The 18,417-nt window shown below is 38.1% G+C and overlaps 1 protein-coding gene across 1 annotated transcript; it reads right to left on the reverse strand.

The window, feature by feature from the left end:
• Window positions 1-1,250: 1,250 nt before the first annotated feature.
• LOC122568155 (homeobox protein goosecoid) lies at window positions 1,251-8,325 on the reverse strand. Its single transcript, XM_043727559.1, has 3 exons — window positions 7,836-8,325; window positions 6,146-6,435; window positions 1,251-1,563 (listed from the first exon to the last, which is right to left on the reverse strand). Exons 1-3 carry the CDS (start codon window positions 8,323-8,325, stop codon window positions 1,348-1,350), a joined length of 996 nt encoding a protein of 331 aa, XP_043583494.1. The 3' UTR covers window positions 1,251-1,347.
• Window positions 8,326-18,417: the final 10,092 nt, after the last annotated feature.

Raw genomic sequence — 18,417 nt, forward strand, 5'->3', positions numbered from 1 at the left:
CTCGATCAACAATATCTTTATCGAATTCGAAGGAAATTACCAAAAGAGAAAAGGAAAAGATTCGACGGTTTCGAATAAACGGAAGAAAGAAAGGGTGAGAATCTTTCGAACAGAAGAGTGAAAATAAAAGAAACCGTGCTTAAGTCGATCGTCTTTACGTCTCAGTGTAGCAACGGCGCGGAACCTATTAAAGTTGTACCGCAAGAGAACGTCTTAGTTCTTGGTCGCCCTCGGGATTTATGTACTTACCCCGAACTTGGCTGGAACTTTCCTCTAGCGGCGAAACTTACTGTGTCCAGGAAACGGCGCTACCACAGCACAGGGCTAACTGCTGTTTCACTTCTATCGCACAATACTAATAATATAATCGTCAAGGCACGTAGAACTAAATTCCAACTACAACGCCAGGGAAACTACTCAGTGATTTTAATCACTGATCCATAGTGTAACGTGGAAATCATGCTGGACACATTCCTGCGTAATTGATCACGGAATGAAGAAGCAGGGAATACTTCTTTAAAGAATCTAATTTTCCACCATCGTTTAATCGATTTCGAAAGTAGTGTTGTTTGTAAAACTTATGCACAAAAAAGAGAAAACAAAGTAAATTGATAATTTTAAGACGAACATTAAGTCATCGTGTGTAAAATGGACATTAGTCGTTAAAGGTTTTTGATAATCTATCTCGTTTATAAAATATTATTTTTATGGTATAATTTTTTGATTATTGATTAAGATTCTTCATGATTTTTCCAGATTTTAGAAGCTTCTATATCCACTGATAATCTATTTTGTTTCTAAAATATTCTTTTTACAATAGACTTTGCTGGAAGAATTTCTTTGGCATTGAATTTTTTCAGACCGATATTCTTTTTGATTTTCCAAGGATTTTCGTATTTTAATGGTTTTCTTGATCTTGCTTTTAAATCTTGTTCATATCCTGAATCAATTCTAATGTTTCAATTCTCATGGAAGTTGGTTCTCTTAAATCATATTCTTCTTTCATTCTTCGACCATCGATACCTTTTCGTATCGTGTTATTCTCTTTACAAGCTCTCTAAAAATCTTACTTTCCAAAGCAAGAACAACCACGCAAGCGAAAATAAAATCCCATCTGATTTTCGTGACTTTCTTGAATCAATAATTTATTTCACTACCTATTATACACATCGATAGGCTATATGTACAAACATATTTACATCCTAATTCGGTATTTACACGTGTCCCTTGTATAGGGGTCGGCAGGAAGAACCTGTATGTTTCAAATCTTTTCGACCGTCGGCGAAATAAAAAGAGAAAGGGAAACGAAAAGAAATAGGAAAAAAGGTTTTACAATCGATATTTTGACTACGCCACTTCGAGATCCGAGCTGTCGGTGTCCTGTTCGTGTTGTTGCTGTTGCTGTTGCTGTCTGGTCAACGTCAAATGTTCGGCTACTTTGACCGCAGGCGTTGGAACGTTGTCATCGGCACGCTGACGTTGCTCCAGTTGAAGTTTCCGCATACGTTCCTGTTCTTCCCGTTTCTGTTTACGCCACTTGGCACGCCGGTTCTTGAACCACACCTGGAATAGGAAATGTTTGATGAGGGTGGCTCATCGTGCCCTAGCCGGCCGCGTTTATTTTCTACGAGTTCTCAGACAGGGAAAACGATGTTTCCTTGCGTTATGGAAACGCTTGAAATGGAATCGAGGCGTGCAAGGTTTAAATACTTCCTTCCTTTTCAATTTCTCTTTTTAGGGGGTGAGGTTAGATCTTTTTTTATTGTTAATGATTGTTTTATAAATATTTGATATTTCGTATTTCATCGATAGAGACCATTCTTGAAATATAGCGCATTTTCTGTGTATTAAGATCAATTACGTTATTCACTGGTAAATTGTAATATGGTAGGTGAATGTTTTGTGGCGATTATTACATAAATTAATTTTCTGAATTGTTTAAACGTGGATTGTAAAGAAGCAATATTGCAAGTATTAATGATGATGTTAAATAATTATGACTTTTAATATTCGAAAGCTACAGCTATGTAATAATAAATTTTAGTAAAATATTTATGTTTGAAAATATATAATAACCTGACAATGACTTACTGTTATGAAACCGCAAAGAAAAATCTAATAAATATCTAATACAAGAAATTTATTGATTGCCCAATTGATGTCTAGTTGACGATATATCAGTACTATACGCAAATTGACGGTGGATTCTCTGGGAAAAAATGAATTAAATAATTTAACGTAACAAAATAGTTTTTCTTTTAACAATACATTTATTATGAAGTTCCTGTTGAAATAGTATGTATACCTATAAATTTTTGTAAGAGAGGGTGTTATATAATCGCCTTGTTTAAATAGTTTAAATCCTCTAATTATTTTGTACGATATATTAGCATTCGTCGATTTATTATTATAATTACATTACAGTCGAAGCGTTTCGTTCATTCCCCGGTATATTCGCTACCACTGTATCGTAAAATTACTAAACAGACCTCAATTTCAACCCATAGCAGGTAGAACGTTTAATTGATAACCTCGTTCACCTGCGAGTCGGTGTATCTCGTCGAGAAGACTCTTAACGAGGCAAGGGAGCCATCGAAGATCAAAAGGCTTCATCCCACATTCGAAATCAGCATTTGTTCATCACGCTTGTCCGACTCGATTTAAACGAAACGTCCAACAATCGACCTCTCTCTCTCTCTCTCTCTCTCTCTCTCTCTCTCTCTCGTTTGTTACCAATAGGATGCTTCGCCGTTTCCAATATCGCATTGATCCTAGCTCTTAACCGTTGAATTATACAATAATCACACACCTCAGTATTCTATCCGTTTCAAACGTATTTCCCTCCGATATTTCGCGATATTTATTTATGCAAAACATTCTTTCTCTGTATGTGCGTGTATCAACTTGTTAAATTTTCCCCAATACCTCGATCTAAATACACGGTAGTTTTTATCAGTCGACGCATCGATAAAATTTCAATCTGAGATTATCCATCGAATTTCAAATTTCACTTGACTTTACACGAATACTTAGGTATCGGCGCTTTTACGTCTCTGCTTTTATAACATGTCCGTCGTTCGTGTTTCTGCATTCTGTTGATGCAATCACGAAGATAGGAAAAGACCGTCGCACGGGTAAACAGTCGTGCTTCTTTCCAAATAGAGAGAGGACACAGCGTAGTGCTTTAGGCCCTTCGTTCTCTGGAGCTGTTTCAAGTCATTCCTTTATTTCCCCATTCTCCTTCGTTTCCCTCGCCTTCGTTTTTTCTCTCTCATTTTGAAAGTCGTCTTTCTACTAATTCTGTACAAACACCGAAACTCTTGCCTCGATGCGGCAGGTGCGTTGCAGGTATATCTTGTTTCAAAGTCTTCGAAGACTCTCGAGACAAGAGGTTTCCTTTGGCAAAGCCGACGACGCGGGTGGTCTCTGTTGGTCTACGATAAGTGTGAATGACTTTGGGATTGTACGACTGTTCGAACAAATTGCACACCGCCACGAATAAAAGACATTCCTTGATTCCTCTCGTGTTCCATTATCGTGTGATCGCGATAACTCTTGCGTGCCGAATTTATATTTAGCATTGTTAGGCAAACTTTCGTGTTTAGGGATTCAAATAGGAAATTATCCAATAGAAATTCACATCTTGAAAACCATTATTAGACAATAATTAAAGACAGCTGAGACTAAAGGCAATAATTAAAGAAATAGCATAGTGGTATTTTAAACAAAATTATTATTTTTAACAATTAAGATTTTTATCTTTATTTTCAATGTCCATTAATATTCTTCGAGAAAAAAGATTTTCTTTGATTATTCATATATATATATCGTATTTTCGTGGTTCATGTAATAATTTAAGAATTATAGAAACTTTTTAATTATTTAATACAAAAATTTAATACAAATTCTCATATTTAATTTTTATATATTATTAGATTTTTGTATTAACTTCTTCTTCTCAAGATGTCCGATCCTCGAAAAGCAGCAAACTGCAAGTGAGCAACGATCCTCCTCTTAAATAGAGCAACAATAACACGGCAGAAAAGGGTTCCTTCGGCAATCCAGTCTCAATGACACGGTCCTAAATCCTTCGAAACATCCTCGTCGACGATACACGATCCATCCATTGACCGAACAAAACCGATTTTTATTTCGAAAAATGGCAATAAGGTTGGAGAACCACTATGTGCGATGTTTAATTAATAAGGAAAAAATATTTGTTCGATGAAATACCGGCGGACAATAAACCCGTTCGATTAATTATAAAGTTACCTCGTGACGAATTAACGATTATAGGCGTTGTAAATCTTTACGACGTTAAATACAACGTGTTATAAATTCTACGCCCCTTCTCCGCGTTTTGTATGCTTGTGCATGCGTGTATGTGTGACACATGCATGGCAGGGCATATATATAATTGAAGTAAACACATTATCGGCAAAGCTTTTAATCTACCATGCAACTTGTTGGCCCGAGTCAAACGACGACCGATAAATACCGGTCGCAAATAATTTTAATGATCGCATTAAAGAATTATGGAGTTATGGCTGTCGGTGCATTAAGGCGACAAACAACAGGGCCCATCGAGAACTTCGAGACCGGAAAGTGGAGGCATTTTGTCATCGGTACAAATTATGCGTACAAGGGAAAGTTTGCCGACAATCCGAATGGTCAATGTTTGTCAGGCGAAAATATTCACTCAGGTTTAAGACAGTAATTTGTCGGTTTAGGCTGCTACCGATTACCATTCGTTGTAAAATTCTCACGATGCTATGGACTTTCCCAGTTAAATGTAAAAAAAATAGTAAGGAAAAATGAAAAAGCGAAAGATAACTGTGTTATTAAGGACATCGTTTTATTATTTGTAGCGAAAGTAGTTGGCAGAGTTTAATTTTACAACGTGTCAGTTATATTTCGATTCACTGATTACTAGATTATTAATTATTATTACTATTGTTTCAAATCTTTAAAAAGTCATTTAATTTCGAGTACGACGTTTTATGTAACCCTTTTAGTGCCGACCGAAAGAATTGTACCTAAACGAAAAATACCGAACCAATTTGATGTAATTTGGTACGATTTGAGAAAAAAATCATGAAAAAAAGAAAGAATAATATTTTAAAAATTCAAAACGGCACATATTACGAAACAAAGGGAGAATAAGTTAATGCCAATTATATTTCAATATTTGTTCAAAATCATACTAATAATATTTATTCAAAATCATTAGGAAATATGGAAAAATCAGTTTTCCTTTATAAACAATATTTGCAAATAGGAAGGATCATCGTTTGGCTATAGTTCGATGTAGAACACGTAGTATAAAGCATAAATATTGCATTCTCAATTATTTGTAACAGAATTTCTTATATCAAAACAAAATTTACTTGTTCCAAAACAAGTGAGCTAGTATAACATTACTAAAATAACATTCTAATATTATTATAAACATTTATAGTTTATATATCCGGCTATTGAAAATGTGTAATATTTATTTATTATTATTTGCACAAATAATTTACTTGGCATTGATGGTTACTGACGTATACATCGTGTAATCCTTTATTACACAGATTATTGTACAAACTGTGCGTGATCTTCAACATTTTATTTTCGTCCTGTCGATGCAAGATTATTCTGTTCTAAGATGAGATATTCTGTTTTAAGCAGTGTTATCTAAAATCCGTGATTACAGTCTCAAGCAAATCTCACGTGCCGAATTTTATCTTGTGGCACTAGCGTATACACAGTCTCGATATCAACCATCGCGGAATATAACAAACAGTTAAAACCGTAAATAACTTTTTCAATTTGTGGAACATCTCACACAGGGCTTCTGCAGAAATATTCAACCATTTATAACATTTTATGAATTTATTTTGAGATAAAGTTCTTTCGTGTTGCGAATAGTAAAGCGCCATCGCATACGCAACGATATATCGTCGTTGGCACCTTTTGCAAGTGTTGCTAATAACGATTTATCGTTGTTCGTCACTAAAAGGGTTAATCTGTAATCCATTAAATGGAAAAAGACAACCCAATTCGCCAATATTCAATAATTCGGTTTGCCGATATCTTGAGCGTAATGATCTCTCTTAATTTCTAAATTCGCGAAGGATTTCTGATTTCTTTTCTCAAAACTCACCTCGATTCTCTCTTCTTTGAGATCGACCTGAAGCGCGAGCTGTTCCCTCAATATCACGTCAGGGTAATGTGTCTTGTCGAAGGTGGCTTCCAGTTGTTCTAGCTGTTCCTCCGTGAATATCGTCCTATGGCGACGCTTCCTCTTCGCCATGGGTCCTACCGCCGCGGCGTTTGGATTTATTTGATAGGGATGAGCTGCGTGATAGAAGGCCGGTTGACCGTGAAGCGAAACGCCGGCAGCTGCCATTGCTGCCACGTAGCCGCCGGAATATAAAGTAGGATATGCTGCGGCTGAAACGAAAGAAAACAATCTTCAGATATTAAATTAATTTCGCTATCCATATTCTATAAAATAATTCCTCCAAATACTGCCTGTAAAAAACATAGAAGGGAAAGAAAACGTTAAATTAGGAATTAAGAGAAGAAGATTAATCGGAAAGCGAAAAGTACACGTTCATAATCGACGATTATAAAATTGTACTAATGCCTCTGAAGAATTTCCAGCCCTATATTACATGAAGAAGGAACGAAAAATACTCGTAGACCCCAGCCCCAAGGGATGTTTTGGTTTAAAATCTGGAAGAAAGCTGCTTAGAGGCGACGTCTCCGCATAAAAATGTGCGAAGGGCGAATTTATGCTTTCAACCGGCGTTACTCGCGTTCTCTGTTTCTTCCTTCTTCTTCTATTCAACGAGCCTGGTTGCATACTTTTTCCTTCTCGTTTTTCAATCTTCCGGCACCGGGATTGCAAGCAGCTAAATCGTTCGTGCGTGATCGAAACGGATTGCGGATTTCAGCTCGCGCATCCCCAATCTGTGGCGAAGTTCTTGCGAGTGAAATACTTAAAGCCCTCGGGGGCATAAAGGAAATTTTCGTTGCAAGAAGCGTCGGCCCACCCGAGGATTTACGCCTTCTTTCATTTTTCCGCTACGAGACGCCTTCCTCGGCATAATATATGCGAAACCGCGGGGCAAGCTATTTGCAAATTAACGTCACGCTCTTTCATGTAGGTGTTTCATTGAGATATATTCGAATCTCAACAGCAAAGCTGGTTTCTTTAAAAATAACAGGCGGATGAATCATTCAGTAGCTAAGAATTATTTTTTCTGATAATTCACTCTAATCCTTAAATAAACGTAAAAATCGCTTTCTGCAATAATTAATTGTAATCCTGAAGCTTGGATATTATTAAAATCCGTTATATCTTAAACATATAAACATCTTTTTCTAGAATAAATTTAATTCTAGTATTACAAATGGATAATACCATAATATTCATTCATGTATATTCCTAGATTCCTCCATTAGTAAAATTCTATAATACGTATATAGTTGCTTTGCATATCGGAAGAACGTGCAATTCCCTGATTTCCTTGGAAAATCCTAAAGTTTAAAAACCTTAAATTCTTTCATTTCTTCATTCGTTTAACATCGAATTCCTGTGCACTAACCATAACATTCATCATTACCCACCGGCATTCATATCTTTGTCTATATACACCTACATATAACAATCTAACGTCAAGGATATTCCTCTATTACGAATTATTTAATATCAAAAAGTTCCAAACTTATTCTCAAATTTTTGTGAAATAAATCATTTCATCGAAACTATTCCATGCTTAGTTCAATAAATAATTCCATTGAAAATATTCCATGGCGAAAATAGTTAATTTAATAAAGGAACATACCAAACAAGTCGGCGGACGTAAACGCGAGATGATGGATCTGTTGTTGAAGAGGATGCATGGCCCTCGATGGCGATCCCACGACTTCCGGGTTTTGAATAATGGATCCGAGGCCGCTGGTGCTGGTGGGAGTTATGTTTCCCATAGGTCTAGGTGCTAAGATATTCTCGATGGTGAAGGCGGACGTGGGAGAGGACATAGTTGCCGAGGAACTCGGTCTGGAAACCTCGCGTGGTCTGAATCGCACCTCGTCGGAGCTCAATGGACTCCTGGAAAACGTTCTTTCTCGTCCATCGATGTCGTGTCGCCTTACAGTCACATTGTTCTGCTCGTCGTTGTTCTTCAGCTTGTGCTGCAAGCTCTCTGGCGAATAATTGTAGAGATATCGATGACCGTAGCCGGATATTCCGGGACCATCTTGAAGAGGACTCGACGGCTCCGTCATCGGAGAACGCGATCTGGGCGAATCACTCGCATAGGTACTTTCTACCATGTTACAGGAGTCTTATCGTTGTGAATTGAAATTCTTTCACTGTTACTTTATTGTTGATAATTATTCGAAGATTATTTCGATGATTATTGATTTTAAAATTCGACCACGTTTAATGGTTATCGATTTAAAATTGTCGATCACGAGGATTAGTATCGTTACAACGGGAGCAAAGACATTCTTTATTCGCGGATATACGTATTTTATATACACTGAGCTTTAATTTAGTACGTTTGCAAACGGTAGAAAAATTTCTTTTAATTGACGTGACGTAGCGCCTTTTCACGATTAAGCGTTCGTTATTTAGGATACGTACGGAAGATCACATATCAGGAACACCGGTGAAAAAGCGCCTGTACGGTACGAAACATTCAAGTCTTTGATATTACAAGATTCTTCGAGATCCGCTTTTGTCTCATCACAAAAGAATCACCAAACTCACTGTCTTCCGTCCACTTAGATTTCCAAAAATTTCCCACAATCTCGAGCGAATTCTTTGCTTATTGTACTAAAATCAAGTCGGTCACTTCATCGTTTGTTCACGAAGGGATAAAAGAATTCAAATCGACGTTAAAATAGTGGGATCCAAGTCGAGCGGATATGTACGCGAAAACGAGGCCCTGCCGGCGGATCGGGGAGGCCACGAGGACGAAATCAATCCGACGCGCGTGGAGAAGCCCAGATGTGCAGCGACTGACACCGATGATAAGGGATATGCCGACGACTGGTCTAGCTTCGTGTACGCGTTGACCTCTGAGGGTGCGCTTAGATTCGTCGGCATCTATGGGTACGGGTGGCCACCCCCGTGTGAGTGACATAGGGACAGAGCGACACCCTCGAATATACCCAGGCGAAGTTTTGCCGACACTGGAACAGGGGCGTGGCTCACCCTAGGCTCCATCCACTTTTCCACCACCCTTCCGCCTCTCGACATCCCCTACACGGTGGTGATGTCGCGGAGATGCAGAGGGATGAACGGGGGAGGCTCGAAGCAGCAAGCTGGACAGAGAAAGAGGCATAGAGGAGACGCGAACGCAAACGGTGGCACCGAAACGATGGTTTCCCGGAGGATACAGGCGGAGGTGCGATCTCCTGACGACAGTACGATGATTTGAGGGGTGGTTGTTGAAAAAGTGGGGGAAGGAACGTCGGACGGCCCGGCAGAATGCCCTTTCAACCCCGTCGACGCGCGTCGGGGCTTCGACGGTGCATTGGGTGGAGAAAAGAGAGGTTTTCACACCGGTGGAAATGGTGGAAGAAACGTATTTACAACGGATAATCACGACGTGTCTCGCGTATTACAGAGCTTTCCGAGTTTACATTGCGAATCGTATTCGCGAATTAATCATGCTGCCGGAAGTGTTTGGGTTCGAACCAGGTCCTCCGTACCGATCGAATTCGCTCGGCTATTGTTTCTGAAAATAATTTCACGTTTCCCCCGTCGCTGGTATTCGTAACCACCGGGGATTACTGTTCGGATGTTTCGTGCCTCTTTGTACCTTGTCTCTTCGCCGCTCATGATTTCTGCCGCGGTATTCGTCAAAGTACGGACACCTTTTAACGAAGATCAACGGGCTTTTCGTATAGCGTATCCGAGTATTATATTTATATGGCGGACTGATATGATGATAGTGGTGCAAGTCAAGGTCTTGCGAATTGAAATTTAGTCGCGCATCTCAACTTTTATGAGTATCATCCTTTTGCTCTCATAGTTAATTAAGTTGTAACTTTACTCGTTATAACGTTATAAGTTATAACGTACTCGTACTCGTTACTGTCGTGAGACATTTTCGTGAATTACCAGCGTACGATGTATTCTTATAATTCGACTATTGATGTGTATACATTTTTGTAAACATAATAGCTAAAGAAACGCAACCTAAACGAAAATTTGTTTCATCTACTGAATATTACGACGAATGTTCTACTTCGAATGTTTAAAATTAACAAACATACGCTACATAGTCTACTTATAATAGATAAACGTAAAGTGTTCGCTGTTATACGAAAAATAATTGAGCTGATTTATGCCGTTACGAGTCTCAGGCCGCCATATATGAAACGCAATCGGTTGGTAAATTAAAATTGGAAAATACGAAAATAAGTAAAACATTTTTAATCTACGTTATAACGCATTATAACTGGCGTATTATGGGTATCACGTTCGCGATATAGAATCGTTTGCATTGCATCGGATGAAACGCAGATTTTCTCGGAAGCGTGCGCGCACGTGCTTGATTGATTCACAGATTGAAACTGGCAAGCTGGCCCGTTCTACACCGTGTATAACTGAAACAATTTTTTCATAATACCTATTGTTCAGATTTGAGGATATTATGATTTTGATGTGTGGATTACATCGAGCTTTCGAATTATCGGAAGGGAATTTGATGCCACCGACGTGCTCTCGTCCGTTAATTTGCATAAACAACGAAATACGCGAGATTCGAATTAATAATATATTAGCAATACATCTGTGACAGAGTGCAACGTTAAACCTGTATAAATTTCAAAATTTTCTAACATCTAACGCATAATAATTACGGATAGTATTACTAAAGGAGACAAACGAAACAAGAGTACTAACAATTCTGTTCATTATCGGTACTTAACCGTGTTAAAGCACCGATATTGAGATATTCAGTAGGTGTTTGAACGGTGTAGAATTACCAATCTGTTTTTCGCTCGTCATAAATGACAAATATTTTAAACATTCGGAAATTATCAATTTAGAGATATTAAATCTTTGTGAAGCTCTAAATATATGAGTTTGTCACAAAGAAAGACGTTCGATTCATTGATTATTTACATAGGTATGTAGAAAATATATAAAATATAATTGTCATGCTAAATAAGAGTTCTCCCTTGCAGAAACTCACGTGCCATCGGTAAAGAGGATACGATCAAAGTTTTAACAGAAAACGAGCCACTGTTCTTCTCTCATCAAATATGACGAATTATCTAACCATATTTGTAGGTACAAATCGCGGGCAAAATTTGATCAGAAAGTTATCCATTTGCCTCGTACCGAGCATCACAGAATCTCGTGGACTACCCACATAATGCCAACTACATACGCGATACCTTTCATACGCGTATGTTAGAAAGCATATACCATGACCATCTCTCCCTTTAGCAAATCGTTGATCCGGCAGATCTGTTCAATTATTCAAATCCCGCCCAATGCGTCCGTATTAATAACATAAAACCGTTGTAATGTGCATTGACTGTCGTCGTTATTGTTGTCAGCAGCGGTACGGTGGGGAGGATCGTGACACGATACGTGGAGAACCGAGCGTGAAAAGGTTTTTCATAGGTTCGCGCACGTACCCCGGACATTGTCGAGTATATCCCCCTTGGCCACCTCTTCTTTCCCCATAGGTAGTATAGTAAAATCCCGTGCGTGCACGCTTAAACCCCGAAGTCCGCAGCGAAATCTCTGCCAACCTTAATCCTAATCCGTACGTTAATCGTGGCCCGATCCATGGGACATAGGATCTCATGGTCTCGTACACCGTGTACTCACCGGTTTACCAATACATCGTTTCGATTTCCAGGAGATACACGCTCTGTGAAATATCAGCGTCTATGATGCTCCAGTGAAGACGATCCCTTTGTTCGGCGGAGTCGTGAATTTCATTAGCACCGTGGCGAATAGATACACCAGTGCCAGTTTCGATTCATCTAACTCGATGTGCAGGTATTCGTATGCAAATCGGACAGCCACCGATGGCTTAGAAAGTGATTTAGTTTACCAGTTTCGACGACTTTGGCCTTCCAGCCCGTAGAAAGATGGCAAAGCGAGAAACTGAGGATGGTTGAGAGCTGTCTTCTCGTTCTTTTTTTTTTTTTTTTTTAAGAATAGAGGAAGGTGTGAAAACTCGTTCAAATGAATACTAAACGTTGTCTCTTATGATGGGCTGACAAATGCACTACGATTCGGGGTTGATTTGGAGGAGAGGACACGTTGGATTTGGAGAGTTCAGAACGCGATTCGGACGACATACGAGCTCCGCGCGGACCAATGGCTGATGCCTGCCTATGCGAATCAGGATTATCCTTCCTGCCGGATTATCGATTCTTTTCGAGGAGACCAGATTTTCTGGGAATCGAACGCAGCGTGGATCATTTGTGTTTCAATTGTGTTTTTTTGCTCGATGTTATTCTGTAAACGTGAAATTTGGAAACGGCAAAATTTACTCTTGGTTTCATTTCAATGTTGATTTCAAGTTGCTATGGTCAAACCGCGAACTCATTTTAAAATATAAAGCAATTATACATTATTCTTTAATAATTTAAGTAATATGACAAATCGTTCATTTAATGTTTTTTTGATTTTTATACGAAATTCAAAATATCGGGATTACCATTCATGGAAAAATTAAAAAATCATCTACTCCAATCGTCAGAATTTAATCTTTTGCATTTGCCTCATCAAATGTCTCCGCTTGCATCTGGTAAACGTGCACTGCCGCTCAAAATTTCGAAATCGTTCAACCTAACGATTAGATTTATCCGGAAAATGATAAGATTTGTATTTTTATTACGTTATTAATTTAATAGTTTTAATTATTATTCAATATTTATTTGAAATTATCACTATACATTATTTTACAGCCCTTTCATCGAAATAATTTCCCTTTACTTTAATGAAAATTTCGCTTCCGCATTACCAATTTCTGCGATATCTCTCATTAAATATTATTTCGTCATAATATTTACATTACTTATTTACACTAAAAAAAACTAGAATTTTGATTCATCGTTCCATAAAAACAATCCTTTGTTTTTCTAATCCAAATCAAGTTTGTATTAGAAACTATGCTTCTTATTCTACTACCAGTTCATCGTTTTCATTTCGTGACTCGACAGTGTACACTAACTCAACTGTACGAGTAATAAGATTCGACAAAAATCTTCTAATAAACTTACTAGACACAGCAAAAAAGGAAAAGCCCATTATCTCTTCTGCTGTCTTCTTTCATAAACCGTAAAAGTTTGATTTCTAAACTTTTGAGCGGTGGTATATCTCGAGCGAAGCCTGCGCTATGCCATTATGTCTTTGAATCTCCAATTTCGACGGCTATGGGCTTCGTTTCTTATTTACAGTGATTCCACCATTTGGGGAAGATAGAAGCCAGGGGAAGGAAAAGAACGAAGAATTTCTTCTTCTCCGTCTTACCGATTCGGTTTTAAAAAGTTTCCACCACGGGAGACGCTTCCACGCGAAAGATTACAATTTCCATGGTAATCGTCGTGGACGAGTCTGCCCCGACGTTAATACAGTGACAATACAGATGTTTTCACGTCTAAGCGGCGTGCTAAGTGGATGTTCTCTCTTCATTCCGTATCCTCACCGCCATTTCCCACTGTTGAGATTTCGTGATCCCAACCTGGGGGCTGCTGAGTTGTTGTAGCTGACCGGCTCCTGAAATAAACGTTTCGCGTGTACTCGTTACTTCAGCTTACACTTGACTGGACGCCTTCTTGCCTCTTTAGGTGGGGAAATAATCGAGCAGAGAGAAAAACCTGACAAGCAAAAGCCAACGGAAATTGAGCCTGCGAATTATCCGCTGGTACCAAGCTATTCGTCCACGTTCACTTTGTTATCCTCATCTGCGCTCGCTGCATCTATACGGGGTGTCCTGACAATCATCGTCAAATCTACGATTGGCAAGAAAGGCGATTCTACGTGAAGAGGACACGTTGGAAATATGGAATAAATCTTTTTTTAATAGACTTTTTTTAATAAAAAAATTAAGATTTATCCAGAACCCGCTTAAAAATTTCTTGTAAATCGACTTTCTTACGATTTCTTTGAAATATCGACGATGCGTTATTTAATATATTATCTATACACGGTCCAACTTTTACAGAGTCGAAGTCTTGTCAAAATGGAAATATTCACCAAGTGAAAGTGAAACTTTCAAAACGCAACCCGTTTTACGGATTATTATATGTATTAAAAAGCAAGCTGCTGTAAAAATTACCCTTTGATTAATTACAGAGAAGCCGTTCTTACAAAGTAAAATTGCTAGAAGAATCTCTTCTTAGAGAAAAATTTACCACCTGAACGTTTTCGAGTAAAAGTAACGACGTGTAATATCGGTAATTGCAGCATTCAAAATGCTGTATATTATAACGTGAAATTACCGTTGTGGCTATTACCGAATTGTTTGACAGCGTTCGCGCATAGAAAGTACAGGCAGCCAAGAAATTTCTTCCTAGATACAGTATCTCAGACATAATTGAAGAATATAACTTTCGAGTCTCAGCGTGTTTTGCTTCCGAGGGATATTGTCGCGGAAAAGTTTATCTTAATTTTTCACTGATTTTTACATGTATTTAGAATAATTTCTTACTCGTTGAGTATTCAATAATAATACTAATAATTTACCGATAATTAATAATAAAATACCGATAATTAGTCAAGTTCCCATGTACTAAAAATAACGAAGAGCCGCGTCGAATGAAAAAATTTCATTTCGTATTTTTCATTTATTTTTTCACGTAGAACCGCTTCCTTGTCGATTGTACGATGACTACCGAGACACCCTGTATAGAGAGGAAGCTTTTTCTCTCTATCTTTCTTTCTACTGCTTCGTAGAATGTGCTATGCTTAAAGTCTGGTGCAAGAACCTTGTTGGACCTGGTGATCTGACTGGTAGGCTTAAGGATCGAAGTGAAAACCGATGAGTCCTGCGATTATCCTCCGTATGGAATTTTTGAATCGAATAGTAAGATGAAATACTAGAGACGTCACGAATGTAAAGGATGTTGGAGAGGAACGTTCCTTTTTTTTTTTTTTTGGTATTGATCAGCCGTGAAAGTGGTTATTTCATATTTTGTCAAGTCTGGTTCCTTTGCAGGATTTGACGAAAGGGGTGAATTTCCAAGAACGAATAAATTGTCTCGTATATTTTTGGGAACAACTGTGTTCGCAAGGATACGGCGATAATTTAGGGTGGAATAAAATAGGAGATATAGAGCGATTCCAAATTAATTCTAATAATCGTATCTTTGTATGAAGCATGTTACGTATATGTGGAACAAAATTAAAGATTATGAAATTTGGAAAAACTTCAGAAATAGATTTTGTACAAAAACTAATTGTTAATCTATAATTCGATCGATTTTAGAGCTGTTGTTGGAAATTTGAATGTGCACATGTGTGAAGTTGCGAAAATCAAGCTTCGGAAGTCCATCGTTAGTTCTGCACATATTGTTAGAAAAAGCTCGTTATATTGCTACGAGTCATGAAAACATATCGCGGTAGAGAATAAAGTTACAGCTTAATCAATTATAAAATTAGAGGGATGATATTTCTAAGGGTTGGACTTTTAAACACGTTATTTGAAAACTATCATTCCACTGTAATATAAAATTTAGTTTCTCTTCTCGAGAATTTGAAATAGAAATAATATGCTTTTCTTACAATTTTAGGACACCTTTTCATTAAAATCTATTTCGACTGATCTAATCAAACATTCATCTGCGTCTAAATACATATCCCTATAATAATATACGAACATTATGTCACAAACAACAAGAACGAACCGTCAAATTGCCAAACCGAGATCGTTGTCGATATAATTAACGGTGATATCGCGCGAGCGGTTCATATTTCGCGAACGATAAATTCGACATAGTTAATGGTCAGTGTCGTGAACCTGTTTGTCGAAGTTTCAACGTTTTCGAGCCATCGAGACGTATTCCATACGTTTCTTTCTTTTCTTCCTTTTTATGCCGGCTATTTATCTTCCAGCGAAGTAAACCACAACTGATAAAACGTCCTATGAAAAAGAGAAAGATTAAAGAAATTTTGGAAACAACGACGCCGCAATAAAGCACATCGTTCGCAGAACCGGTCAAAGAAATCCTTAAAGTGTGAGAGCATTAGCGAGCCAGCGCAAATATTTTTCAGATGCCATAATCGCGCAACGTTTTCTTCCAGGATATCTGTTGACGGCGTGCACACTCAGAGAAACCTCGTGCTTCTCTTAACGTATAGCGCAAATATTGTTCTTAGCCAGGAAAATCGTATACTCGCGCGATTCTAACGGTTCTCCGTAGTCAAAGACGCCGCAAGTGCAGCGGAAAGAATCATAATCTAACCGGGAAAGTCTGTGACAATGGCGTAGAGATCTACGCGGATTAGCTTATATAGTTGGTTACAGGATGTAAATATTTGCGCTTGGTGGGTGAAGATAGCCGCTTTGAAAACTAACTGAAAGAAACGCTTATAAAGCTGGAACAATCAGCGAGCTTGAAGCGTATAGTGGAAAATTTTCTTTCCATTTATCGAAACTGGACCGTGGATGTTTATGCAAAATCATGTCTTGCTGAACATAATTAATAATCGAGCTTAAATACGCATTTAGTGCTTTAATACTAATTAATACCTTTAAGTAACCGTATAAGGAAATCGTATGTGGAAATTAAATCAATTCGATTATAAATAATTTTAGTATCGAGGTAACCGTTTCAATGGATCATTTTTGCATTACATTCGGAGTTACATAAAATGAGAATTTGGTGAAAATCAATTTGAATTTCTATGTATCCTATCCTCTTAATAAAACAATCTTTTCTACCCTTTGATAATATCTTACTGTTAACGATCATGTGTGAGAAATCAGAGAAATATTTCCTTAATTGTTAAATGAGTCTGGAAAAAAAACAGACTTAAGAACTCTAATACCCATTTCCAAGGGTTTCTTTCTTTCCCACTCCCCGAGAGGTTTCCACTTTTAACCCCATCGTTTAACTCCGACTTGCATCGAGTCTTACCCTCCCTCTTCATCAGGAAGAGAAAAAGAAGCTACATCTTGTGAACAGCCGCGCGTTCACACGGCCGTAATTTGTTTATGATGTTCGTGCAGGCGCGCGATGGCTCGCGCGTGTGCACGCTACGACGCGGGACGATCGCGAATTTATTGGCTCGTACGTTAATTACTTTAATTATTACACTACTGTCAAAGGCTGATCAGAATACAAAGGAAGTTTATTCGACGCTGAACTATGTTTCCATCGCCCCGAGTCACTGATCGCCAATTAATTTTCCATAATTGGACGGACATGCTGGCACGATACACGCCTTGACGCTCGTGGCGAGCACGCGTGCACTCGATACGCGTTGCACACGATCGCATACACACACGTGCTCACACAGCTGCACACATACAGTACGTTGGGGCTGCTTAAATTGTAGCTGTGCCGGCCGGCGGCCACCGCCGTCGTATTTTCACCGCGGAACCAATTAACAGTTTTCACCTATTCCTTTTTAGTAGCTCGGTCGAACGAGATGGTCAAAAAAATAAAAAAAAATACACGAAAAAAAAAAATAATAAACGCGAAGCAGTGTATGCACGCGTCGGGAATAAAAGAAAGCATAACGAACGCTGATCGAGGCTGGGAGGGGAGTTGAAAATAGACGGGGGTGAGGGAAGAAAATGGATGAAAAAAGCGTTGCTGTGATGGCCTTATAGCGGCGGAAAAATCAACTTCGATTTTGTCGAATATACAAGGCGTTTCGTTGTTACTGGGAATCGAGCGAAATCGAGCCGCTCGGTCGATGCTTCCGTTCGTACATAGGGCTGCTCGATAACCATGATTGATTGACATTGCAAAAAGCATAAGTGGTTTTAAAGGAGAATAGCATGTAACGGAATATGTTAACGTTTCTCTAAAGTCTATTAAAATTGTTTTCAATCGGAAATATTTATGAAGTCGTTCGATATGGAGATAACTTAGAAGTGGAGAAAACTAGTTGTGCAATCTCAGGATTATTTACTATTTTCATCGTGTTTTATAATTATAAAATTTGTGGCGAGGAATATCTTCTGTTTATTATATTTATTATATTCTATTGATTACGTTATGTTATTCGAAAGGTGATGTTTCAATAATGGTCCGATGCAGGGGATTTAATATTTTAAATGTCAGAATTTCCAATTGCGCGTTGACGTTTTAAGGTCTATTTATAGCCACAGTATCAAACGTAGAAACAGATATATAAGAGAATTAGAATTATATAAACTTTGTCCCACTTTTTTACATAAATTTATACAAATAGGGAAAATTCCTGGAATTCGA

This window comes from Bombus pyrosoma, linkage group LG6 (genome assembly GCF_014825855.1).
Source record: "Bombus pyrosoma isolate SC7728 linkage group LG6, ASM1482585v1, whole genome shotgun sequence".
NCBI lineage: Eukaryota > Metazoa > Arthropoda > Insecta > Hymenoptera > Apidae > Bombus > Bombus pyrosoma.

What these genes read in the sequence shown, in the direction of transcription:
- LOC122568155 (XM_043727559.1), bottom strand. Translation starts at nt 8,325, where the DNA reads ATGGTAGAAAGTACCTATGCGAGTGATTCGCCCAGATCGCGTTCTCCG. An exon ending in TACGTCCGCCGACTTGTTTG is followed by an intron (nt 6,436 to 7,835) that starts GTATGTTCCTTT and finishes CTTTCGTTTCAG; the next exon opens with CCGCAGCATATCCTACTTTA. An exon ending in TCAAAGAAGAGAGAATCGAG is followed by an intron (nt 1,564 to 6,145) that starts GTGAGTTTTGAG and finishes TTCCTATTCCAG; the next exon opens with GTGTGGTTCAAGAACCGGCG.